The 26,735-nt window shown below is 40.7% G+C and overlaps 1 protein-coding gene across 4 annotated transcripts in view; it reads right to left on the minus strand.

The window, feature by feature from the left end:
- Positions 1 to 292: 292 nt before the first annotated feature.
- Positions 293 to 26,735, minus strand: part of CFAP206 (cilia and flagella associated protein 206) — a 29,750-nt gene continuing 3,307 nt past the window's right edge. For 2 of the 4 annotated variants that reach the window (XM_070450150.1, XM_070450151.1), the window contains 10 exons: positions 23,961 to 24,051; positions 22,175 to 22,372; positions 21,230 to 21,388; positions 19,514 to 19,722; positions 11,850 to 11,969; positions 11,247 to 11,445; positions 9,170 to 9,310; positions 6,548 to 6,741; positions 4,499 to 4,642; positions 293 to 757 (listed from right to left, as the gene is read on the minus strand). In XM_070450150.1, the coding sequence (XP_070306251.1) occupies positions 527 to 757; positions 4,499 to 4,642; positions 6,548 to 6,741; positions 9,170 to 9,310; positions 11,247 to 11,445; positions 11,850 to 11,969; positions 19,514 to 19,722; positions 21,230 to 21,388; positions 22,175 to 22,372; positions 23,961 to 24,051 (1,686 nt within the window). In that variant the 3' untranslated portion in view covers positions 293 to 526. The remainder of the gene's footprint in view (positions 758 to 4,498; positions 4,643 to 6,547; positions 6,742 to 9,169; positions 9,311 to 11,246; positions 11,446 to 11,849; positions 11,970 to 19,513; positions 19,723 to 21,229; positions 21,389 to 22,174; positions 22,373 to 23,960; positions 24,052 to 26,735) is intronic. The other 2 variants (XM_020879131.2, XM_020879134.2) reach the window with 2 other exon arrangements.

Genomic DNA, 26,735 nt, shown 5'->3' on the forward strand with positions numbered 1-26,735 from the left:
AGTCTTATATCAATTTAATTCATGTTACACTGGATAGCTAATGAAGCTGAAACTGTTAACTACATTTATATTTTTTAATGTTCAACATTAAACATGATTTTAGAAATAAACTTCTATCCCAGGCATAATAATCTGCTATTAATGTATACAAAGTTATCTAAATAAATTTCCATCCCAAGCATAATAATCTTATATATAAATATCTAATCATATTTTAATATATTAATATCTAATAATTTCAGTCTCAATGCTGCTAAACGGTTTCTTAGAAGTCAAAGAGGAATGGACAGAGTTTACCTTTCAATTTTAATAGAATGAAAAATGCATTACAGAAAACAACGTGCCCTTTTTTGTAGGAGTTTTGACAGTGCATATAAATGAGAATCCAAAAACATTCATACCACCAATGAATGTACCAGCACCCCCGCCCCCCAAATCAGTGAATTTTCACGGATGCAAACGTACTCTTAAATATTTGCCACTGTTCATAAGTTAGTGGCATCTACATCGAAACCTCGGGCTCTAACTAGGTTTCATCAACCGCTCTAGTTAGGTTCACCTTGAGTCCGTGGGTGGCCTTGGTCTGGCCCCCGCGGAGACCAGCGATGTAGATCTGGGGCCGCGGCACGCGGCTGCAGCCGTCCCGCAGTGACTGCGTGCCGACGGTCTTCGAAGGGTAGACCTGAGAACAGTTTTCTCTCCTCATGTGACTGTGATCAGTCTGCACGGAGTGCGTGACTTTCCGACGCAAATTGGCCTAAGTGGAAAGAGAATTACACGGGAATGAACACTCCTTTAAAGAACAAATAAAATACTCTAAGATACTAGTTAATATCTGCTTTTTACTCTAAGGTATAGCTAATATCTGCCTTTTTCTTCCCCCTCCTCTCCATCCACAAAGAAATTAGTCCTACAACACAGCATGTTTCTACAAATCATTAAAATATTAGACAATTTAGAGCATATTAGGAAATAAATAACCCTTTGCTGAGAAGTAGGAAAATAGATAAACGAAAATAGACATAAAAACCTAAAGTGAAAAACATACAGATTCAAATGTACAGTGAGCTCAATTCATTATTACACTTTGAGAGTCATACCACTTGGATTTTTTTCCCCACCATTCTTGGTTTATTTGTTTAAAAGACAAAAATTTTAAGATTTAATTGTCTTACTTAAATGGGCTTCACCCAACACTTAATTTGAAATGCTCAGATGTTTCCAGATAATATTTTATATTATTCTACATTTTGCTTACTCCTTTTACAGATTAGTAGTAAACATGAGGTTAAACAGATTACTCCAGCTGGGAAGCATGGAAGAGCTTATATAAAGGAGAAGAAGGGTTTCACTGAAGCTGTGGTGAAGCCCCAGGAAAAAACTCAGAAGGGATTAGAACATGTGAGTGAAGAAGGAGAGACCTAGAATTAGAGGAAACATTTCAGAGTTTGAGATGCTGAAGATGATGGAGAACTACTTCTGCACACAACTCACTGTCTACATCAGTAGGGCTTTACTGCTCCTGTCTTCATTAGCATAATTTTACTATTCTGAGAGTCTCCGGCCAAAGCAAATCACTTGACTTGGCTGCAGAGCGTCCTGAAAGACGCCTCGGCTCTTTAGCAGTAAGTGTTAACACAGAGAAGCAGCCCCAGGACTCTGTATCAGCTGCCTTCAGATTCAGCTTGCTTACTTCCATCAATCCTGGACTGCTTTTTCATGATCTCTACCCAACCCAATTCAAGCCCACAACTCATCCCCCGACTGATCCCAGGCACTGGAACACCTACCTTCAACTAAACTTCAGTCTCAATAAATCCTGACCTTGCCCTTCCCCACTCCGAGACCCTGCAAAGCTCCGCTGAAGGGGTGGTTTCCCGTATCACTGTAAGCAATATACTCAGTTTTGTCTTATCAACAAGTTGTACTGGGTAATATATGGGGAGCTGGCATTCAACATGCTGCAAATCGGGGGGTAATTTGATCTAAGGTGGGGATCAGAATGAAGTTGAAGACTGAGAAGAGAGGGTCCAGTCAATATGAGGTTCTGCCCCACTGAGCACTCCGTTATCTTTTTAAAATTTCCAGCCCAGATCTAACGTTTACTTCTCACAGTCTGACCAACCACCACTCCCCTCTTCCCCATTGCCTATCTGTCTCTCAAGGCCAACTTAATATGCCACCTCTGTCAGTGGCGTAGAATTTTCACTTCGCTTCTGTTAAACCACTTAACAGAAGGGCATCAGTGTCACCTGCTAGACTCAGGTCCTGAAGAACAAAGCGGCGGGGTATGTAAGCTACCCAGTACGCATCTGATGACTTCGTGCAAGTCTAGTAGGTAACAGAAAGGAATACAGGGAATGGGAGCTTCAAGAGCTACGAGAGAGTACCTGGTGAGGATGCTAATGGACGATGATCAGAAGATACACCAGGAAGCTGAAGCTGTCTCATCTCGAGAAATCAGGGCTGAGAAGTTCCCACCAGAGAGGGGAGCAAGGGAACTGGTATGGTTAGTGACAAGGGAGACTGGACAGACAGACAGACAGGCTGGGCCTCATGTGACAGAGCTCCAACCGACAACCTCTGCAGCAACCAGTCTCAGAAGAGAGACGCAACCTCGGTAGCTGCAGCGATCAGCTCAGCTGCCTCCCCTTCCAACTCTGAACCAATCGGAGAAAGCCTAAAATGCTCACTAAGCCAATCACATAAGATGCCCTGCTGCTAGCTAGCCCACCTCGAGTTAGCCCCCCTCTAGTTTCCTGTCCCTTGGACGGCAAGAAGATCCAACCAGTCCATCCTAAAGGAAATCAGTCCTGAATATTCATTGGAAGGACTGATGCTGAAGCTCCAGTACTTTGGCCACCTGATGCAAAGAACTGACTCACTGGAAAAGACCCTGATGCTGGAAAAGATTGAGGGCAGGAAGACAATGGGATGACAGAGGATGAGATGGTTGGATGGCATCACCGACTTGATGGACATGAGTCTGAGCAAGCTCTGGGAGTTGGTGATGGACAGGGAGGCCTGGTGTGTTGCAGTCCATGGTTGCAAAGCGTCAGACATGACTGAGGGACTGAACTGTACTGAGGTTCCTGTCATCTTCCTCCAGAGGAATATCCAAGCCTCCCCCTTCTTCACTATAAAACTTTTTCACTCCTCTCCCCAACTCTGAGTCCCTGCCCAGTGCAAGTGATGGTGACTGACTCCCTGGATGCAGCAGTCTTTAAATAAATAGCCTCTGTTCTCACATGAGTAGTCTTTATTTCCATACCTGATTTCAGTTAAAGAGATGGGTAAAATATACTGAGAAAAGGCTACAGATAAAAAAAAGAGTCTGTTCCTTCACACCATATTTGCTGTTTAAAATGACATGATACTATACCAAGGATGAGTGGAGGGAATTCCGCTGAGTCAGATAGGATGAAAGTTTTAAAGACAGACTTCCAGGGTAGGTGCATGCCTGAGCGCTAAGTCACTTCAGTCGTGTCCGACTCTTTGCAACCCCCAGGACTACAGCCCTCCAGGCTCCTCTGTCCCTGGGATTCTCCAGGCAAGAACACTGCAGTGGGTTGCCATGCCCTCCTCCAGGGGATCTTCCCGACCCAGGGGTTGAACCTGCATCTCTTACGTCTCCTGCATTGGCAGGCGGGTTCTTTAGCGCTAGCATCACCTGGGAAGCCCTCAAGGGTAGGTACCGGCTGTGATTAAGATGACTAAGAATCAGAAGGACAGGCGTGTCAAGTGTCTGAAAACAACAAGTTGACAATAAGAGGAGGACGTATCTGTGATATAATAGAGGTATATTTCTGCTTCTCAAGAAAGTCCAAAAAGGAGAAGAGTATGCTTTAAATGATTAGAAGAAGCTGGAGGGCTTTAAATACTAGCATCCCCTGCTGCTGCTGCTGCTGAGTCACTTCAGCCATGTCCGACTCTGCGCGACCCCATAGACGGCAGCCCACCAGGCTCCCCCGTCCCTGGGACTCTCCAGGCAAGAACACTGGAGTGGGTTGCCATTTCCTTCTCCAATGCATGAAAGTGAAAAGTGACAGTGAAGTCGCTCAGTCGTGTCCAACTCTTAGTGACCCCATGGACTGCAGCCCACCAGGCTCCCCCGTCCATGGGATTCTCCAGGTGAGAGGACTGGAGTGGGGTGCCATTGCCTTCTCCAGCACCCCATAGGTTGGCACAATAGATTAAAACCATTATATAGATCAATAGAGAAACAGAAGGACAGCAACTATTATTGTTATAGTTACTGACTGATAAAATTTGAGAGCAGCTTCATGCTTTTATATTTCTACATATGCTTAATACTAGAAGATAATGTTGTAAAGCTAGAAAATCATAAATTATGCTAATTATTTTTATTTTAGCAAAAAAACTGTACAACTCACTATTTCATGTAAATAATTTAGCATACCAACTCTATGAATAGCAGATTAAAATTCTTCAAAATTCTCCAACTATAAATAATTTAGAAGATAATATTGTTACAAACCAATTTTATAGCTTTTCTTCTTAATTCCCATTCATTCCACTCATATGATCTCACAATTGTTGGTGGCAACAAATGCGTATCCGTCTGAGTGCCAGTTTCACATTTTGTAATTGGTTTTATATAACGTTTGTCAACCCCTTTCGTCTAAAGAAGTACAGTTTTATAATTAATATTTCTAAAAAAATAAACATTTTACAGATAACTAAAATATTTAGCTAAGATTAACAAAACATTAGGAAAAGAAGACTATAAAACATACTTGTAAATATCAGCAAAGAAAAAAAAAGAAAAGCTCATAATTAAAGTGAGCCAAATGTAATTAATTTCCTGGGCATTGTGAATTTGTGCCCGATTTTATGAACTTAATGTAGGAGGTATATTTTGAAAGGATAAAACATGACATCACTTGTTCCCAAATCAAATGCCCTTCTCCAGTTTTCACAATGTGAAGCATAAGTGAATACCTTATTGGAAATGGCTTGAAGCTTATAATAGCTATTAAGTACTAGGTATAAATCACGCTTGTTTAAAGTATCAGAACACCTTTAGAATATATCTTAAAGAATGTATAACAGCAGAGTATTATCCATACATTCATTTTTCTGCCAAAGCACCCGGAAGCTCACTACAGTATTGAACTATTGAGTATTCAGTAATTCCAGGCTAAACAAGCTATGATTATACTGGAAATGAGGGTGCTGGAGCAGGTGGAGAGGCTTAAGAAACTCCAGTCCTAGAGAAGAGGAGGGCAAATGGATTGACTTCTTTCCCCTCATCAAGAAACAGATGATTTACCAAGTGCCTACTATTCAGCATAAGATATAACTTCTGCCTTCAAAATGACCTTATGATATAATTAGGGAGATTAAAAGATGCTGAAAGATAACAATATTATATCAATACAAGTAAACGGCAAGTAAAAATTATGAATACAGTATTGAAATATGGAGAGGGAATATTCACTTCTAAGGGTAGTGAAGGTTAATAAAGGACTAAGTACACAGAAAGGGAAAACCAGGAATATAGGGGGAAATTGTTCTTTAATAGAAAAGACATCCACACTCAGCACACCTTTCTGATCACCTGAGTCCAGCCTTTCCCTGTCTTCCTGCTGCCTTACAAGGCCAGCCGCAGCGTCTCAGCAGGCTGGCGGAAGGGCGTCAGAACTAGAGCACCAATGGCAGATGCCTTTCAACCAGGTCATCCCTGGCTGGTTCTCGGGCTCCTGGCCCAAGCACTCAGACCCCCTCCGTGCCTCACCATCCCTAGCCCCATCTTCCTCCTACCGGTTACTGCTGCGGTCCTTGCCAGCCCAGCGAGTCCGGCCCAGACCCACCTGCTTGATCATTAGAATGTTGATACTTCTTAAAAAATTCATAAATTATGTATTGCAGGGTTTTACTTTAGTGAGTTGAAAAGGGGTAAATTAAACCAGAGAGGATGACAGAGCAATTAAAAGCCGAACAGTGAAAATGAGAGGCAAGGAGAAAATGAGGATCTGCAGCAGCAGAACGGGAATGCCTGCAGGCAGGGACTGTTCCCGCTCTGCTCACGGCGCCAAGAATCGTGCCCGGCACACGGCCAGCAGTTCAGGACATGTCCATTGAATGCACTAGGGGACAGGCACCAGCTCACACAGAAACACGCCTTCAGATTCACTCTGCGGCCTTCAAACTGCTGCCACTTAAACCTGCTAACTGATCTCACACCTCTGAGCATGAGTTAGCACCTGTATTCCTCGTACTGAGCTCCTTCAGTTTAGACAAGGAAATGCTGTAGTTTCAATGATTTATCCCAATGTAGTCTTGTCCTTCCAGAATTTTTCCAGCCTAATTCATCAGTCTGACTCCTTATCTTGTTTTCACTTATTCTTTGTGGATTTCCTTCGTTTCCATCTTGGGATGTGAATGCCTTTCAGATAACCTGTAAAGGCCCTCATCTGACCGTGTCTCCTGCCTGGACTTGGGGAGCATTCTACAACAAAATCTAACTTTTTTATCAACTACATTCTTAAATGTCATAAATTCTTAAAACGCCAACCCTGCTTACCTGAGAATACTGAATAAGTGTTTCAAACTGTTGATGAAGTTCCAGTAGCTGAATCAATTCTGCATTTTTTTTGGCTTTTTCTCTAATTATATCAATGTAATTTTCAGGGTTTTCTGCAAATGAATATGCAGCATCTCTGGTATTGAAAGTATAATACTTATCTTTATATTTCAAAATTCCAATTGATGGATTTCCTGAAAATTACAAAAAGGAACTAAATTAGATGGGAAGTACTCAGTGATTCTATGTTATAATATTTACACTCATGGAACCCTTCCTTCATACTCCATTTTTAACACATCACGTGTCTTTATTCAGCTAAAATGCTACAACTAGCAGTTTTAAGTTACACATTTTGTTAAATTACATTTATGTAAAATTCAAAAGAAATTTGTTTTATATTTTTAATTTGGGGGGGTGGCACACCATGCCACATACAGGATCTTCGTTCCCTGACTAGGGATTGAAACTGTGCCCCCTGCATTGGAAGCCTGGAGTCTTAACCCTGGACTGCCTGGAAGTACCATATTGTTAAGCTTTAAATTATGATTTTATCTAAATATAGTTCACTATCCAGATATAAGCTGCTTAAAAATCTCCTATGTGAAGCCACTTAGTCATCTAGCAGGTTTTTCCAAATCTCCTTAAACCAACTACTAGAAGCATTGTTCTAAAAATAATTTGGTAAGAGCTACAAAAATGAGACATTTTCCCCCAAATGTACACTTGCATGTTAGGAAGTATTTCCCACCATGAAAAGATACCCATAAAATATGGTTATAAGTATCCACAGTGTGTGGGATTATATCAGAAACAGTAACACTTCTTAATTACTCATTCTTTCACTTATTCAACAAATACTGACTGACCCGTGGCTGGCATTGAGGATACAGTGAAAACAAATCAATAAACACAGCACAGGCTCTGAGCGATCAGTGCTACAGAGAACGAGTAAGTAACGAGGCAGGCTAAACAGTCGGAGGAAGGAGGGTGGGATCCATACTTTAAACTGGGTGAAGAGAGAAGGCTGAATAAGACGGGGCAGCAAGGCAGGTAGCTCTGTGGGGGCGGGGGAGAGTGGTCCGAGCAGAGGGAATAGTCAGCGCAAAAGCTTTGAGGGGCTTGGAAGGCTCGGGAACAGCAAGAAGGCCAGTGGGGCCGGAGCAGGGCGCTAGGGAAGAAGGGGCAGACATGAAGTCAACGATGCCATCTGAAAGGACTCTGTCGGGTAAGCCCCAGCATCGCCTGCGGAGTCAAGCCCTGTGATCTGCAGTCCTGAGGCGGAGGGGCTCCCAAGCATTCCTCCCAGGCAGCGGGGCGCCTCCTGCCCAGGGAGCGGTGGAGAAGGAGAAGCAGCGCAACAGGCAGAAATGAGGTCTCCAGACTCGCTGGTTCAGAAAAGAGGCGAAAACCCAAAGCCCCGCAAGTCTGTCTACCCTTCTCACTCTCCTCCTTTCTTAGAATCCCAGTTGATGGGAGCTGGAAGGGACCAGAGAGATTTCCTAGCTGGTCCTTCTCCTTTCCTGGACCTGGAAACTGGGGTCCAAAGCACCAGATCTGCTCAAAGTTACTGTTTACTAACAGACAATGGGGACTAGAAACCAGGCTCTCCAAGCGCAGGTCCATAGCTTTTCCAGCCACACGGAGGTACCGCTCGCTTCACTCCACATCCATGTTTCTATCTCATGACTCCCTTCCCTGCGTATTTGTGAAGAGAGAGAGAGAGAGAGAGAGAGAGAGAGAGAGAGATTGGGGTGGGGGGGCGGGAAGGGAAGGAAAAAAGAGAACAGGAAAGAAAGAAGCCACCTCCATTTCTTCTCTTCACTTCTTCATGGCTCTTGTTTGGTTTCTCCCCAGGATCAGCGACCCTCAAGGGACCTCAGAATACTATTCTCTCAGTTCCCCAAGGTAAACCTTTTATTATTCCCATAATAAAAAAAAAATCTACTACCATAAAAAAATCAGTCAATGTCTATGTTCTCTACGCTGCATACACACAATCCCAATAATTCTTTGTAATAATTCTATTTCTAATTCACACGGCACTTTTTGAACAATAATTTACTTTCCTCTCAATTTCTGATTTATTTCATTTTGGAGAAGTTCTGTAATACATATACCTCATAGGGGAATTTGACTTGATAAAACACTGGCCATTTCTTTAGTGGGATCTGACTTCCACAGAAATACTGATCTATGTTAATGGGATAGAGCCATAAAGTGACAAAGAATATTTTTTAATAAACATCAGTCACACTAGTGTTGCTCTTTCAAGTAATCACTTTGGAAGATGACATATTTTAGGAATGCCATATAATGTTTCTGGAATCTTTCACTGACATATGAGTCATCCCCCTCTTATGACACTGCAGCACTCATATTTCATTATATACATTCCGTCACTTATCACTTGCATTGTAACTTATTTATGTCAGTTATCAGGTTATGCTGCAAGCGCTTCAAAGATAAATACTTTGTTTGAATCACATTTGTAGCTCCTTTCCTAGTTCAACATTAGATTCCATGAAGTTTTACAAAGTGAATGAGTGACAATAAGCACACTTTAATTAAATAAAAAAAAAAATTGGAGAAGGGAGAACAGTATTATTTCCAATGATGTACCTGGAAGGAGAAGACCATCTGTTGTAGCAAAAGTGTAAGCACAAAATCCCCGATACTGAATCAATAATTTATCAAAATTGGCTGTTGTTTCTGGGAAAAGCCACTCCAGTTTTTTGAAATCTGCCGCATTTACTCTATCTTCTAAAATGAAAGAGGAGTACAAGAGAAAGCTTATTCATTTGGCAAATGAGCCAAGAGACTGGCTGCTATGTGACTAAAACAGAAATAAATTAACTTCTTTCAAGACAGCGTAGCTCTTAGTAACATAATATGCACGGTGGCAAAATACTTTGAATGTGATGCTTATATACTAGGACTGTCTCTTCTTGAAATGGTTGAGAATGAGCAGAAAGAGTCACAGAAACATCTCTTAGTAACTTAATTTTGATACAAGAAGTGCAATTCTTGTTCTTTACACTTAAAAAATCTTCATGTTGCTTTTTTTTTTTTTACACAACTAAAAATGAGCATTTACAAAGCACTGATGCTAGAGCTTCTTTGCCTTTGCAATGCTACCTACACTCCTGTTTCTGGCTCTGTATCCAAACAGTAGACACTATAAATGATCCCATGGCTACAGCTGGAAGTAGATGCATACTTTAGAAAAAACAAACCTTCTTCCCTCTTTTTTCCTGATGTGCCTGAAAGCATCAAACAGTGATGGGATGTGGCAAGCATAAATTTTTTCAGAACACTGGGTCTCCCAATTCACTGGAGCAGTGACTTGATAAATTGTGTTCTAGTGCATAAACAATTCTGATTTATAGCAGGAGATGACACATCTTGCCAATATGGCTGAGTTTAATATCTACTGCTGAAGTGGCTTTAGCTTTTCAATTTCATTTAGTATTTGCATAGATATGCTGTTTTAACAAAATGACATGAGTAGGAAAACTTTAACTGGGAGGATGTTTTAAAGTCTTTCTGACTTAGTGTTCAGGTTTTATGTATCCTAGTAGTTTAAGAGTGAGTGTTACCACTTCATTTTATTTTTCAAATTCAAAAACAATAGAATTTAAAAAGGAAATTTAGAGTAAACTATTTAATTTCACTTTCTTGAAAAACTTTCCTTTTTAGGCAACAATTCAATTCCCCAACTCTATTTTGACATTTCTTATGAATTTTGAGTTGTATTTAACCAAATTATAGAAGGGGCTAAAAATATAGAAAGAAGTTTATTGGTAAAGACAGCCTTTCTATAAGAATCGGTGCATCTATTAAGGGGTCTAAAATAAGCTCAATTTTATAGGAGTAACATTTATTGATTCATAAATATCCACCTGAATCTGGGGTAGACATATGGCAGACAGCATCCTGAGAAAATGGAGCTTTGTTTGCACAAATAGAACAAGGATTAACATCCTTTTTTACTACAAACCAATTAACAGAATCACTAAGACTACAGCTGAAACCCATATGCACATGAAATCACTCTTAATCAAAACACTAATAATAACATCAGGAATGGTTATTGTTGTTCGGTTCCTAAGTAATGTCTGACTCTGTGACCCCAGGGACTGCAGCATGCCAGGCTTCCATGTCCTTAACTATCTTCTGGAGTTTGCTCAAATTGATGTCCATTGTGTTGGTGATGAAATCCAACCATCTCATCCTCTGTCGTCCCCTTCTCCTCCCGCCTTCAATCTTTCCCAGCATCAGGGTCTTTTCCAACGAGTCAGCTCTTCGCATGAGGTGGCCAAAGTATTGGAGTTTCAGCTTCAACATCAGTCCTTCCAACGAACACCCAGGACTGATCTCCTTTAGGATGGACTGGTTGGATCTCCTTGCAGTCCAAGGGACTCTCAGGAGTCTTCTCCAACACCACAGTTTGAAAGCATTAATTCTTCAGCATCAGCCTTCTTTATGGTCCAGTGGTTATTGCTGGATAGCAAACTCTTCAGTTTATATATTTACAGTTTTCTACGTTTTCTATAATGAACATTGGTAGTCTTATAATCAAGAAAGGTATTCAAAATTTTATCAAAAAGATAAAAGCTGAAAATTTTAAAACAGAAGAGTGACTTTATTCCAGAGGTAAATTTAACAGGAAGAGGAAATAATAGATGATTTCTATTACCTATGTGCTCTTTTATTCTACACACGTCAGTTTTCACGGTCACTCCGTCAAGAAGAGCTTGCATCACTTTCTCAGGAAAGAACAGGTCATGAGCCCCCAGGAACGGCTCAAGATGAGTAGTTAAGTTACTCAGGACGCTAATCAAGACAGTTTCATCCTGGAAACTAGTCCACAGGTTGGAGAGCGCGATGAAGACAGGCTGCGGAGGAGACACAAAACGCCGCCGTTTAATAAAACCATGAACCACTCCCCAAAACACACACGAACTTCTGCTGTGATAAAGCGATTGATTCTTTCGTAAGACAAGTGAACGTCTCGTGAAGTTAGACAATAGAATCATAGAAATTCGACGGACAGACAATACTGGTATCATGTACTTTGGTAGCAATTGCTTACTAAGCAAATCCTCTCATTCAACTTACAACAACTGAGTTTTATGGTTATTAATGACAAAATAAGCAAAAAGAGCAGGATCAACTTGTATAAAACTAGTATTACATTTTCCATATTAAATACAATTAAAATTACTTTCAATCCAATTTTATGGGACTTCAAAGTTCATTCACCCTTAAACAAGTTTCAAAGCTGATGACCAATGCTTACAAAGACTTGTGATGTTGGGACGGCTGTCTTTGACTTTACAGTCAGTTTTAATTGTTCCAGCTGTGCTTCTAACTGCTTTATCATCATTTCCACTTCTTGAGCACAGGTGATTATATCTGACTGTGAAGACAACATAATTTGCATGAATATTTTGCTACACAATTATGTATGTCTTAAGCCCTACTTGCTCCCCACATCTCCTGAAGGGGAGCTCAGTGAGGGCAAGGATTCTGCTCTCTGGGGTATCCTGAACACCAAGAACAGTGCTAACACATGAACAGGGCCCCAGAAACGTCTGATGGATAGATGAGCCCTTTGAAGTACAACGGCTATAATTTTTCTCAAATGTATACAGGTACTCTTTGATACTCAGCATAACTGCATTTCTAAGCAGCAGATCCTGTGACACATAAGCCCCACAATAAATATTTACAAGTACAAAAAGAGGAAAGTACAAATAAGTGAAGCAAGGCACAGAAAGGCAAGTAAACTGCCCGAAGGACACAGAGCAAATGAGGGACAGAATCACGGCTCCACACCAGACCACCTGAGCCCCTGGCTCCCACCCCAAGCTGTGACCAGAAACGGCGGTGTGTAGCTTAATTAGTACCAACAGTGTTCAAGAGTTACAATTACTGGAAGAGAAAAAAAGCTGCATTTGAGTTCTCAGATATCTGTAGCCTAACGACATGCTTTACTAGAGTATTTTTAAATGACAAAAAATAACTATAGGAAATATCAAATATTAGCCCTGTATTTCGACTAATGAATTTTTTCATTCACTTATATAATATGTATCCTGTTTTAATTTTACCTGTGCTATTCTTTAAACATCTCTCCTCCTCTTTCCTCATTCTCCCATTATTTATTTATTATAATTTTATAAATATTTTCTCAAAATTATAATAATTTATATATAATTTATCCTATCTAATAAGTCTCCTGTCTACCCTTCTGTTCTTCCCCCTTGACTGCTAGCTTTGTTTTAGAAATCAAAATATGAAAATGCAGTCCTTAACTTATTTAGATTTGTATACAAACAACCAGAAACAAATCTGCCTGCTCCAGTAGGCCTGGAGTAGCTTTACTTACAGGTTTTAAGCGGTGTGATGCATTAAGTAAAGCTACTCCAGACCTGCTCCCCCAAGCTATGACCGTAGGCTCCATCTACAGATCAGGCACACAGAAGTTCTTGATTTTTCCTGACAGTGTCCTAGAACAATCACACTGTTTATATTTTACCGAAAAGAACTTGTTCACAACTATGTAGAATTTTAACTGCAAAGCAAGTCCTCATAAATAAAGGAAGAAAAACCCTCCGTGCTCCGGGATGAGAAGAATTAATACTGTTAAAACGACCCTACTACCCAAAGCTACCTGCAGATTCAATATGATCCCTGTCAAGATTCCAATGGCATTTTCAGAGATATAATGAACAATCCTCACATTTGTATGGAATCACAAAATACTTCAAATAGCCAAAGCATCTTGAGAGAGAAGAATAAAGCAGAAGGCATCGTGCTAACTGGTTTCAAACTACTCACAAAGTCACAAAGTCACAGCCATCAAAGCAACATGGTATTGGCATCAAAACAGACACGTCGGCCATAAAACAGAGCAGAGAGCGCAGAGACAACCCACACATACACAGTCAATGAGTTTACCGCAAAGCACCAAGAATCTACGACGGAGAGAGGACAGTCTCTTCAGGAAGTGGTGCTGGGAAAGCTGAACAGCCACCCGCAGGGAGTGAAATTGAACCACGGTCTTACACCACACACACAACGCAGCTCAAAGTGAATGAAGGACTTGAACGTGAGGCCTGAAAACAGAAAACTCCTACAAGAAAACATAAGCAGTGAAGTCTTGACCTCAGTCTTGGTGACGTTTTCTTTTTTCCGACACCAGGAACAAAGGCAACAAAAGCAAAAATCAACAGGTAGAACTGTATCAAACTGAAAAGCTGCACAGTAAAAGGAAACCATCAATCAAAGGAAAAGGCAGCCAGTGGGATGGGAAGAAATATTCACAGATCGTGTACCTGATCAAAAATATATTAAAAAACCCATACAACTCTAGCAAAAACAAACAATACAATTTTAAAATGGCCAAAGAATCTGAATAGACATTTTTCCAAAGAAGACATATAGATGGGCAACAAATACATGAAAAATTGCTCAGCATCACTAATCACCAGGAAAATGCAAATCAAGACCAGAATGATGTATCACTTCACATCTGACAGAATGGCTACTATCAAAACGACAAGAAAGAACAAGCATTGGCAAAGATGGGGGAGGGAACACTTGTGCACTGCTGATGGGAATGTAACTCAGTGCAGCCAGTATGGAGAATTTGCAGAGAGGTTCTTCAAAAAACTAAAACAGACCCACTGTATGACCCAACAGTTCCATTTCTGGGTACTTATCTGAAGAAAATGAATACACTAACTCAAAAAGATAAATGTGCCCCCATATTCACTGCAGCATCATTTACAAGGAAACCCTGCCATTTGCAGCAACGTGAATTAAGCCTGCAGGAATCTCACTAAGGGAAGTATGTCTGACAAAGACAAACGTCATATAATCTCACTTACGTGAGGAATTTTTTAAAATTGAAGGATAGTTGATTCACAATTTTGTGTTAATTTTTGATATACAGAAAGTGATCCAGTTACACATATACAACTTTCTCAGGTTCTTTTTCCGTGATTATTACAATGTATTGGATATTGTTCCCTGTGCTCTATAATAGGACCTTGTTGATGTATGTGGAATCTTTTTTAAAAAAAACTGAGCTCATAGATACAGAGAACAGATTGGTAACTACCATTGGTGGGCAGATGAGGTGGGCAAAATGGGTGAAGGGGATCAAAAGGTACACATTTTCACGTATAAGACATATGTCACGGGGATGTAACACATAGCATGGTGACTATGACTGAAGTTCAGAATACCGTATTGTACAATTGAAAGTTGTTAAGAGAAGAGCTCTTAAAAGTTCTCATCACAAGAAAAAAAACTGTAACTATATGTGCTGAAGAGTTTAACTAGATTTATTATGGTCACCATTTTGCAATATACACATATATGGAATCATTATCTTATACATCTGAAACAAATATGTCAATTGTATCTCAATTTTAAAAAAAGCTATTTTCACTATCCTTGATATTGCAGTAAGAAGTATTAACTTTATTGAATTTTGATCTTTATGTGCATAGTTTTTTAACAATCAGATCAAATAGAAAGTATACATAAAACACTTCTGTGAAAGTGGAAGTGAAAGTCACTCAACCATGTCCAACTCTTTGTGACCCCATGGACTATACAGGTCTATAGACCCCATGGATGATACAGACTATACAATTCTCCAGGCCAGAATACTGGAGGGGGTAGCCTTTCCCCTCTCCAGGGGATCTTCCCAACCCAGAGATCGAACCCAGGTCTCCCGCATTGCAGGCAGATTGTTTACCAGCTGAGTCACAAGGGAAGCCCAAGAATATTGGAGTGGGTAGCCTATCCCTTCTCCAGTGGGTAGGGTATCCCTTCCTGACCCAAGAATCGAACCGGGGTCTCCTGCATTGCAGGCATATTCTTTACCAACCAAGCTATCCTTCATATTAAAACACATAGTTCTCTTACATGACTGGGTTGCGAGCTGAACTAGCCTTTTTCTCCTCTCTCTAGCAGAAAAGCATTTTTATATGAAAAGAACAACTGGCAGACAAACTATGATTTTTGAGCCTTATCTATTGGCAGATAGTTTCCTGAGAGTCAACGACATGAGTCCGTCATTTCAGGAAAAGGATAGTTTTTGTTATCCATGATAAAATTCACATTTTGAAAAACTTGTATCTGCCACCATGAACTTGACAGCATCCTAACACAAAGCTATTTCTAATGAGATTGTTGGAGGCAAAAAAAACAAGAATAAAGTCACAAACTTTCTTTTCATAGTGCAGTCCAAAAAATGCTTGGGGAAAGCATGCGTACCTAGCATTATTCTTCCTTTCCCCCACTTTTTAAATTATAAGCTTCTCATACTTTCTTTTATGAACATTTTCCAACAAATCTAAAACAAGCACAAATTCCACCTAACTGACATTTTACTTATATTTTCAGAAAAATCAAGAAGCCCTGTGTAATCTATTCTGCAAATGGCCCTGCAAACACAGCCTGGGCAGAGGAAGCATACAAAAGTCTTGACTTATATATTTTAAGAAATGTTGTATGTCATGCAATTTTTACTGGTACAATAACAATAAGTGGCTTTCTCTCTTTGGTAACTGCCGCGCTCATCAAAAGCCCACAGAGGGTGGAATTCTGTTCTTTCAGCTAAGACAGTCAACAAGACTGCAATCACCCCTTCCTTTCTCTTCCAGAATATTTGAATTTGTTCACTATAGCAGATAAAGTCCTGATCAAAAGACAATAACTCACTATCTTACCCAGGATACAACTAGATTTTCCAAATGTCTACATAAACTGAATGCAGCATTGGCAAAAGAAAAATTTTTGAATCAAAATCAATATTTCAAAAAATCTTATTAATATTTCTTCAAATAATATGACTTTAAAAAAAGAGCATTCATAGATTTCATGGACAGGAAAAGGTTTCAGCTAAATATAAACTGAGGTATTTTATAACCTAGCAATAATACTCATTAAATTGTATCCATTCTGCAACAATCAACCTTAAACTGTAACTAAGGCAGATTGATAGGGGAAGGCTGGAGTATTAAAAACTACCATATCCTAGCCAGCCATCAAAAGAAATTTTGCCATTTGCAATGGCATGGATGGACCTGGAGGGTATCACACTTAGTGAAATAAGTCAGATTGAGAAAGACAAGTACTGTATGTTACCACTTATCTGTGGAATCCACAAAATAAAAGACTAGTGAATATTTTTTAAAAAAGACTCACAGATATAGAGAACAAGCTAGTGGCTACTAGTGCAGAACAGGGAAGGGCAAAATAGAGATAGGGGATTAAGAGATTAAAAACTACAATGTATAAAATAAATAAGCTACAAGGATATATTTTTATAGCACAAGGAACACAGCCAACATTCTATAATAACTAAAAATGGAGTACTATCTTTAAAAATTTTGAATGACTATGTTGTACACCTGAAACTAATACTGTAATTCAAGTATGTCTCAATAAAAATAAAAACAAGAAAAAGAAACAGTGATTAAGCAGCAAGAAAGTCAGAAACTTGAGAAAACTCATTCTAACGCTGACTAAGGGGAGTAAGAAAGAGTTGTGAAGAGTGCTAAGATCAGAATGTGAACTTCCGCAATAACATGAGCAACTAAGGGTTTGGAAAGGAGATATTCCAAGAAAGCTAAGAGCCCTTCAGCTCGTGCCCCTGTGGGAATGAAGTTAGAACCGCTCTGCTAATGCCCTGACGGTGATGATGGTAAACACTGTGCTTGTCGTCAGGATCATCCTCATCTGCCTGACGACACTGCTCTACCTTCTTTACCTACTGGGGACCATCACCGACCCCTTTTTACAGATGTGAGGACTAAGGCACAGAGACGTCAAGCAACTCCATGCAGGACACACATTTAGTAAGGAGCAAAGGCAAGATTGGAACCTAGGAAGTCTGGCTGCAAGATCCACACTTACCACTTCAACCCGCTGCTCACCGTCCCTCTAGCATAGACGTTAAGAGTAAGGACGCCAACGAGAATTTAAGACTGTCGGGGAATTTAAGACTTTCCTGGTGGCGCAGTGGCTAAGATGCCTCGTTCCCAAAGCAGGGGGCACAGGTTCAATCCTTGGTGGAGGAAATAAGATCCCAAAGAATGGCACAGCACCCAGCTGGCTGAATATGGTTCATGTGTGAAAGCTGTGAGAAGATACTATAGAATGAACACATCCTCCACGACATCCTGAGAGTATGTGTGACAGCTTCCCAAAGTTCTTTCTTATAATATCCCTTTTGAGCATAAAGGACAAAAGTAAATAAGAGATTCTGCTCCTGTGGACCCCTACGCACTAAAACTGACTGTGAAATCCTCTTAGTATCTGACTAGTTACATAAGGTGCTAGCCACAAGTCCACATTAGGGGAACATCTACCCTAAAGAGTGGTTTGGTTTCAGAGAGCTGATTTAGAGTCCTCCCTTCTGAAGGCAAACAGAGAGGAGGCCAGCTGCGAGGACCCCTCCTAGTTTGTTGCCATGAATTCATGTCTTTGGGTGTCATCTCTCTCTCCTCTGGAGTGGCGGTAAGGAGAGAAGGCAGAGCTAGGGCATCCAAAAGCAGTATCAAGGGATTTCCCTGGTGGTCCAGTGGTTGGGAATCCATCTTGCAAGGTGGGAGACGTGGGTTCAATCCCTGGTCGGGAACTAGGATGCTACGTGCTGTGGAGCAACTCAGCTGGTACGCCACAACGAGAGACCCCGTGTGCCACGACTGCTGAAGCCAGCGTGCTCCCGAGCCTGCACGCTGCGCCCGCTGTGCCTGCAAGCCACAGCAGAGTCCGTGCATCGCGGCGAAAGCGAGGATCCTGAGTGCCGCAACAGAGACCAGACACAGCCGTATCAAAACAAACGGACAAAGTGCTCCTGAGTCACCAAACCACAAGTGAAAACGAAGCGGGGGGCGGAGTGCAGCCTGCTGTATCCCTCAAGACGTTAGTGCTCACTTGCACACAACACAGTTCCACCAAGCCTGCGGTCTCACGGGTACTGGAAAACAAGCGGCTGTGTGCAGGTAAGCAGTGACCAGGGGGATGGCTGTGTTAGTCAATTCAGTGGGGGAATACAGAGGTATATCAAATCTAAACGTTGCACAATTTAAGCATCCTGCGACTCTGTCAGTTACACCTCAATACAGCTGGGGGAAAAATCAGGAAAAAGAACAGTAACGGGTAGAAACTTGGTTTGCTGCCATCACACAGTTAACAAACTGTGGTCCCTGGAATCTTTAGATGGCTTGGAAATGCTCCTTGAAAAGGGCCTCTGATCCTTTTGTCTAGATACTTGCCTTACATTTTTAGGAGTAAGGAATCTTCTTCTGAGTAAGTTTCTATCAGAAAGGGCTCTGATGCTTTAAAAAAAAAAAAGTTGAAAATCACCACTTTTCCATACCATATTTTCCAACTCTTTGCAGGGAGAGTGTTTGGTTTGTTTATTAGATCTAGAGAAGCAGAAAAAAAAAATCTTCTCCACCAATTTTTACAATTAGAACAAGTAATTACATAAGAGTTCTTAGAGTGCCAACGACCTGCCAAACTATATGTTAGACACTTGCTCTGAATGAAAGCAAATAATGCAACATGTCTGATGCACAGACATACACCTGCATCACCATAGCAACCATGCAACAACACCAAACATCCTCTCAACACACCTTCACCAAGATCAGCATCCAGCTCTCCCACTTCCATTTCAGCCCCGGATCCTACAGACGCAATACATGCTGAACAGTTATTAACGTTGCTTTCTTTATCAATGACCTGGTCACCCCGTAATATATAAGGAGGTTGTGATAAACAATAAACAAGGTCCTACTATATAGCACAGGGAGCTATATTCCATATCCTATGATAAACCATGATGGAAAAGAATGTTTAAAAAGTTGGAACCTGGATTACAGAAAGTACTAAAAAAAAAAAACCTGTTTATCAGCTAAACATGTAACTCACCAAAATGACCTGAAGGAAGATCTCGCATTGCCGCACGTTATATAGGGCTTCTCTTAACATATAGGGCTGAAGTTCTTGACCCATGAGGGGATTCTTTGCTACCTTCTCCAGGATGGCTGTGTAGCGGTATGCCTGGTCCTGAACCACCTCAAGCTGGGAATCAACGTGCTGAGTGGTGGCTGGGATTGCTTCCTGTAGAATAGCTGGCACTGGTTTGAAAGGTATAATAACACAAACATGAGGCAAGATAAAAGAATTCAGGGAAAAAAGCCTAGAAGGTAGTCATATTTAAACAGTAGGTTGAGTCTGTTTTTATTTTTAACCAAATTAATAATAATGAGGCAGGTGTTTCATCACTTCTACATCAGGAAGGAAAGAACCCAAAAAGAAAAACCTATCAACAAACCAACCAAAGAGAACACCACACGGCCAGAATAAGAACCAAAAGCTAAAGCAGGCCACCTCTAGTCAATAAAATACAGAAGAGTCTAAAGAACAGGCAGGCTTTGGCGTTGTGTGCTATTAATTACATGCTTCTAGAAAAGCCACTATATCTCCTCTTCTGTGAATCTTTTTTACTGCTTGTAAAAAAGGAAGTAAAACAGTACCACTTAAGAAGCTCACTGGGATACAGAAAAACAACAGAATCACCTAGCAAAGTAGGGAAATTTGTGAAGAATGGGAATTGGACTTCTTAGAACATTTTTTAAATTGCAAAAACAATTACCCTATTGTACTAGATCAGTGATCTGGTAATAGACACTAACACCTTCTCAGTGGGCCTACATATGTGCCAAATACAGAAGGAATTTACTCCTACTGGTTGGTCTTTGAGCAAATATTTCAACAAATGCTTTCAAACTTACAGATAACGAATGCATTAAGTATATAACAGCATAGTCGAGGCTCTGGATTTATAGACTTCCAAATATTCTCCTCTTATTCTATTTCATTCCTTTAACTACATCAGCAACCGTTTTCTTTTCAGGGTGATTTTTATTTTTTGAATGACTGAATTTTATTCCATTTTGGTTATTTGGCTTGGAGGGCTTCCCAGGTGGCACCGATAGTAAAAAAAAAAAACCACCTGCCAATGCAGGAGATGCAAGAGACGCAAGTTCGATCTCTGGGTTGGGAAGATCCCCTAGAGGAGGAAATAGCAACCACTCCAGTTTTCTTGCCTGGAAAATGCCATGGACAGAAGAGCCTGGTGGGCTACAGTCCACGGGATCGCAGAGTCAGACACCGCTGAGCACATCTGCGTGCAGGGAACATAAAGGCCACTGAATGGGGGAGGCCGGACTCCAGCAGGCCCCCCCAGCCCTTCACTGCTTCACGCCCCGTTCCAGCTTCGTCTGCGGCGCATGCTCAGTCGTGTCCGGCTCTGCGGCCTACCCGACTGTAGCCCACCAAGCTCCTCGGTCCCTGGGATTTCCAGGTAAGAACACTGGAGCGGGTTGCCATTTCCTCCTCCAGGGGACCCACCCAATGCAGGGATCAAAGCCCCTAGCGTCATGGTACATAAAAATGCATGGTCTTGTCCCAACAAAATGAAAGATCACTGTCCATTATGAACAGTGGCAGTACCTAAGGTATAGTCAAAACTGCAAACGTTAAATCCAAGAATGCCAGTGGTGTACTGTGGATTACTTTCCTCTGTTCCCATTAAGTTTTAAACCTGTGTAACCCATAGAATTAACCTAATGATATACCTACAGTCATCGATGCCTTCTCCTCCCTTTCCACAGTCTCGGTTAAATAAACGAATTCCAGTCACAATCATGGCGAGTTCTTTCAGCTGGCATTCTTTGTCCTTCTTAGAAAGGGTTAGAAACGTCCCCAGCTCAGTTTGAGGAAATACACTCTGTAGAGCAGCTAAGCAAACCGCCAAAAGACAACAAAATGGTAGAGTAAAGATACCAGAACCTAAGTAACAAGTCTGTTTCAGCAGAGAGCTAGGGGGCTTGTCTTTATAGAGTTACTTAGATTATTCTTTAGCTGTCTGATACCTGATTCCAGAATACTTGGCAAAATTTAGCATACATCAAAGCTGAGCTGCTAAAATAATGCCATTGCTTCACATCCGTTTCAACAATTATGCATCCATCAGTAATTCTTTTGGCAATGGGCATTCAAACAAGCTTTCTAAGTAGGAGTCTGAGTAGGGAAAAAAAATGATGCTTTAAAAGAATTATGGAAGAAAGCTGCGGGAAGATTAGAGATATTGCCTAGTCCTTATCTTTTATACGAAACCGGGCAAGTATCTCCTAAGGATAAAACAGTGCTGTCTACCTTCATCCATCCTAGATGACAGAGTCTACTCCTTTCATCAGTACGAAACTTACTCTCCCAGCACTTCCCACCCCTCAGTCAGCCTGGTCCTCTTAATCATACTGCCAACGCTTCTCTAGTGAGGAGTAATAGGTCTCTAGGTACATAAGCTCTAAGAAGACGAACATATTCACTTCCCAGAGGTGCTACTTGAGTTTTAGTGATGCTACACTGTGTAAGAGGAATGTGGGTAAATTTTAACCTCTTATTTGTGCTAATTTTTGTTTTCAGACAAAAGGAGAAAACTTCAATGTTCAACACTTGTAATTCACCATATTTTATAAGATACGATGTTCATGTGCGTTCACACATGGAATGGAAATGGTGTACATTTTTCACCTGTTGCCTCTCTGACAATCTTGAGGTCTGTCGGGGACCCCAGCCCAGAGCGCAGTAACACGTAGCTGACGACCTTGCGATAGAGGCTTTCCAGCTCCTCTCGGGCACACGCTCGACTGTCTGTAATCTCTCTGCTAACAGAACTTAATCTCGACTCTATGACCCGGTGATGTTCTTCAAGAAATTCCTCTAAAAAGGGCAACAGACAATGTTCCATATACGATACTTAGGATTCTTCTCCCATAAGAAAGCAGGACCAGAGGGGGAAATGGCATGGTACGGCAATTCTACTCCATGAAAACAAGTATTTACGAGGATATAGTCATCAAAAAAATAAACAGTGGCCAGCAAGTAACTTCAAGACAAGAATCTAGTGGGGAAGATGTACTAGTGATTTAAATGGCATACTTTGTCAAAACATTTAAGACTTTTAAACAGACAATCCAAACATAATAGATAGGGCTAAAACCTCCTAGTTAAGCAGAAAGTATAAGATATTTTATAATATACATTATAAACATATACGGTATAAATATAGGTACTATCTATATGCTATTGGTAAGCACATGTAGTATACTGTATGTAAGCAAATATAAATACCCGTATAGATAGTATAAATATTCCTCTTCAACTATGTGTGTTTCTATTTTAGTTCTAGATAAATTTCCTTTGAATGGCATTACTGTAATGCAATGTTGCATCAAGAACTGTATCCCTCTCCCTTCTCCCGGTGATATGATGAGGTTTAAGCTTAATTGTGGCAGGAGCCACACTTCACCAGCACTATAATTGTTGCAACTAAGTCAATTAGACACCCTTTAACAAGGGCAATAATTAAAATATCAACCATACACAATTTATAGCTATAACTTTATCACAAAGCCTCAAACTTTGAAATTAAGAAAAATCTAAATTACATCAATTCATCACTGTTGTTTTAAAACGTCATCGTGATGGTTTAGTCACTAAGTTGTGTCCGACTGTGGCCCATGGACTGCGGCCGCCAGGCTCCTCTGTCCACGTGGATTCTCTGGGCAAGGACACTGGAGTGGGTTGCCGGCTCCTTCTCCAGGGGATCTTCCCAACCCAGGAATCAACCCAGGTCTTCTGCATTGCAGGCAGATTCTTTACCAACTGAGCTACGAGGGAAGCCCTAAAATGTCATTATTATCAATCAAAAAAGCAAGATACATGATTTTACACATATAGCATAACTAAAAGTTTAATACATAGAGGGAAAAAAGACAATGAAAATCACCAAATGGTTAATAATGATTCCATTACAGTCAAGCAGAGGCAATCTTTATTTTCCTTTTTATCTTGTTTCCAGTTTATCTCGGATGTATGTAATAAACAATTTACACACAACATATGTTCTGAGCTTATATTTCCCATCATTAACTTCATTTTTAGGTAAGTTACATAATTTAGGGAAGCATTATGAGATAATAATATAAACCAGGAACCAAAAAAATCAGCAAATTAAAAATCTGAACTTCAGTGGGCTGGCTGCTTTACGATATTATCATGAGTCATATAACAGGTAAAGCGCAACAGACTCAGAAGCTTCTGACGCTCATCAAGGTCAATGGTCTCATTTCGCATCTCCAACATTATTACATTCTTCAAAGTTGGAAAAAAATTCAAAAGACAGACAAAAAAGTTATATTGTTCTTCATCAACCAAATGAAGCCCTATAACCTGAAATACAATATGAATCTTTTTTTTTAAATGAATCTTCTTTTAAAGGGTATCAACATAGGTAGATATATGTTACCTCGACTTGTATAATTCATATCAAAGTAGACTTGCATCTTAATGGTGTCCAGGGAAGGATTTTTGCTGTCCAATAGCCGATTCACACAAAGCTAAAAGAGAATACCCCATAAATGCTTCTCAATCAGAAGGTATTTTTAAAATCAAAGAGAAACATCAAAGCAATAGCTTCTGATATTTATCTACCAATAGCCTCTTGTATTATTTTTTCCTCAGAACTTCATGCTTTATGGATTATTCAACCAGTAACATGTATTAAGTGATAAGCCATTTCCCCTGAGTTAGCCAATATTACCATGCCCAGGTGGCTAGTAGTCTAGCTGGAGGCAAGGCCCTCGACAAGGTTAGTCTCTGAAGACTCCATGTGGGTGGGCATTTCATGAAGCTTATGCTCATGACTGGAGCTCTTCCTGAGTTCCTCAGTACCATTTATTTGAACCTTCATGCTCCTTGTTTTTTTTAGCTGATGCTGGAGGTCATGTGCATTTTATGAGAAGCTGCTATGGCGACCATCCTCTGCTCAGGGACAATCTCTGAGCCCACCTTCTGTTTCCAAATTTCCTCCTCTGGTCCGTTTTCTCCGGCCTGCCCTGGCCCACCCCTGCCCCGCACCAATGCACACACAGATGGCTCACCCTCCTCCTCTGTTTTGCCCTTTGAGGGCAGATCGTCCACGTGAATTTTTCTTTTCTCCTCTCTTCTCCACCCCCCAGCCCCACTCTTCCCTGTCTCACATGAGACTTTAAGTCTGTACCAGGCGGGCACACCAGCTTCACCCAGCCCACCTCCCAGGCACCAGGAGTACTTTCCTGGGAGAAGGGAGAGAAGGCCAGCGTGAGGATGGGACACCTGGACCCATCCCGGTGGAGAGGTGCCGGGCCAGGCACAGACCTTACAAATGCAAAAGTTAGCTTGTCCACATGATTCTTAATTGAGGAAAAAGGAAACACTCTTTATCACTTGAATTATGATATAAATTGACAGTTAAGGTCCCTGTCACATTAACAGTGCACTGAGCATAGGGAACTATATTCAATATCCTGGGATAAACCATAATGGAAAAGAACATGAAGAATTTACATATGTGTATAACTGATTCACTTTGCTGTGCAGTGGAAATTAACACAATATTGTAAATCAACTACACTTCAATAAGAAAAATAAAATTCAAAAAATATATCAAACTTTATTCTTGCCAATTGAGTTGAGTTAGAGGGGGGAGAATTGCTTCCTGAGCCACGAAAAGGAGAAAAACCCTTTCTGCCCCTCCTGGGTTCTTCTCCACAGCTTTCCAACGAAATTTCTGACTGATCATTAGTCATTTCCCCTATTGCCAAGATCAGGCTTCACAGCACATTCTCAGTTTCAGCACAGAAAGACCCAGCTCTCAGCCGCCATAGAGAATCATGGAGTTTCTTCTGCATGGTTATCCTAACAACATATCCCCTAGTTCCAAGCTTCCAAAGTCCATCCTGATCCTCTAACATCTGCGGACAGACCTGTGTTCCACTATGCAAATTGATGGCTGAGAGAGAAGACAGAGATGATAAAAATTTCCTCTACCATTTGCTTGAGCTCAGAAAATATCCACATACAAGTCTGGGAACGCTTGTTTCAAATATTTTGTGTGAAGGAGGGAATTAAAATAATTAAGCCCAGGCGAAAAAATAATGTTGAAATTTTAGGAAATCCATTCACAAATACTTAGAAAATAAACATTTAAGCATCTAAACCCAGTGAGTCAAACTTAAAACATATGGAAAAATTAACAGTATCTAAAGTTCCTGCCTTCTTTAGTTCTTACAACTGCTTTTCAGGCACATCTACCTGATTTCTTTTATTTTCTTTCTTCTATAGTAGAGCCTTTATGGTTAGCTCTTCATTTCTTTTAAATACAGCAGTGTATAGACGTCAATCTCAAATTCTCAAACTATCCTATGAATCATTTTGTTCTTGGCTTCAATTTTTCTTTTAGAAAACACAAATTATGTTGAATCAATAATTATACGAATATGAATTTGTATATAACTGTATATAAGTCAGTTAATAATTTTCTCAATGTCTCATTAGATGAATAAGATGTCTCTAAAATACTGTGGCAGACACTGCTACCCATCAGCATCCATACCCCTCCTTCCTTACTAACAAAGCCTCAATCTGGATTAAGCCAGAGATTTTCTTTCAGCTGAAAAAGGAAAGAGGAAAACAATCAATATCCCAGGCTCACTTGCAATAGCATTCTAATCAATAAATGCGAGGGCTTCCCAGGAGGCACAGTGATAAAGGATCCACTTGCCGATGCAGGAGACACCAGATAAATGGCTCGGTCCCTGGCTTGGGAAGGTTCCCTAGAGAAGGAAATGACAACCCACTCCAGTGTTCTTGCCTGGAAAATTCCAGACAGAGGAGCCTGGCAGGCCACAGTGAACTGACGGGCAAAGAGTCAGATGTGACTGAGCACGCAGGCAGGCCATAAATGGAAAGAGATGGGAGGGATTCTGGGAAAGCCCATTATTTTCCAAAAACAAACCGACAGATCCAATTGCACACATACTTTGACCTCTGTCCTCTCACCTTACACCTGCCTAAAGGCGGAAGAGCTTTCTTGTGACCCTGGGGTGAAAACACATGCATGATGGTGACCTAGGAAGTCAGGAAAAACAACCTATGAACCTCTAGACTTCATTTTATGAGAAAAAAATTAATCTCTCATTTGTTTGCACCACTGTTCGGTGGGGTTTTGTTTCATGGAGCTGAAGGCACTATAGATCAACAC

The sequence above is a fragment of the Odocoileus virginianus genome, chromosome 19 (assembly GCF_023699985.2).
Source record: "Odocoileus virginianus isolate 20LAN1187 ecotype Illinois chromosome 19, Ovbor_1.2, whole genome shotgun sequence".
NCBI classification, from domain to species: Eukaryota; Metazoa; Chordata; class Mammalia; order Artiodactyla; family Cervidae; genus Odocoileus; species Odocoileus virginianus.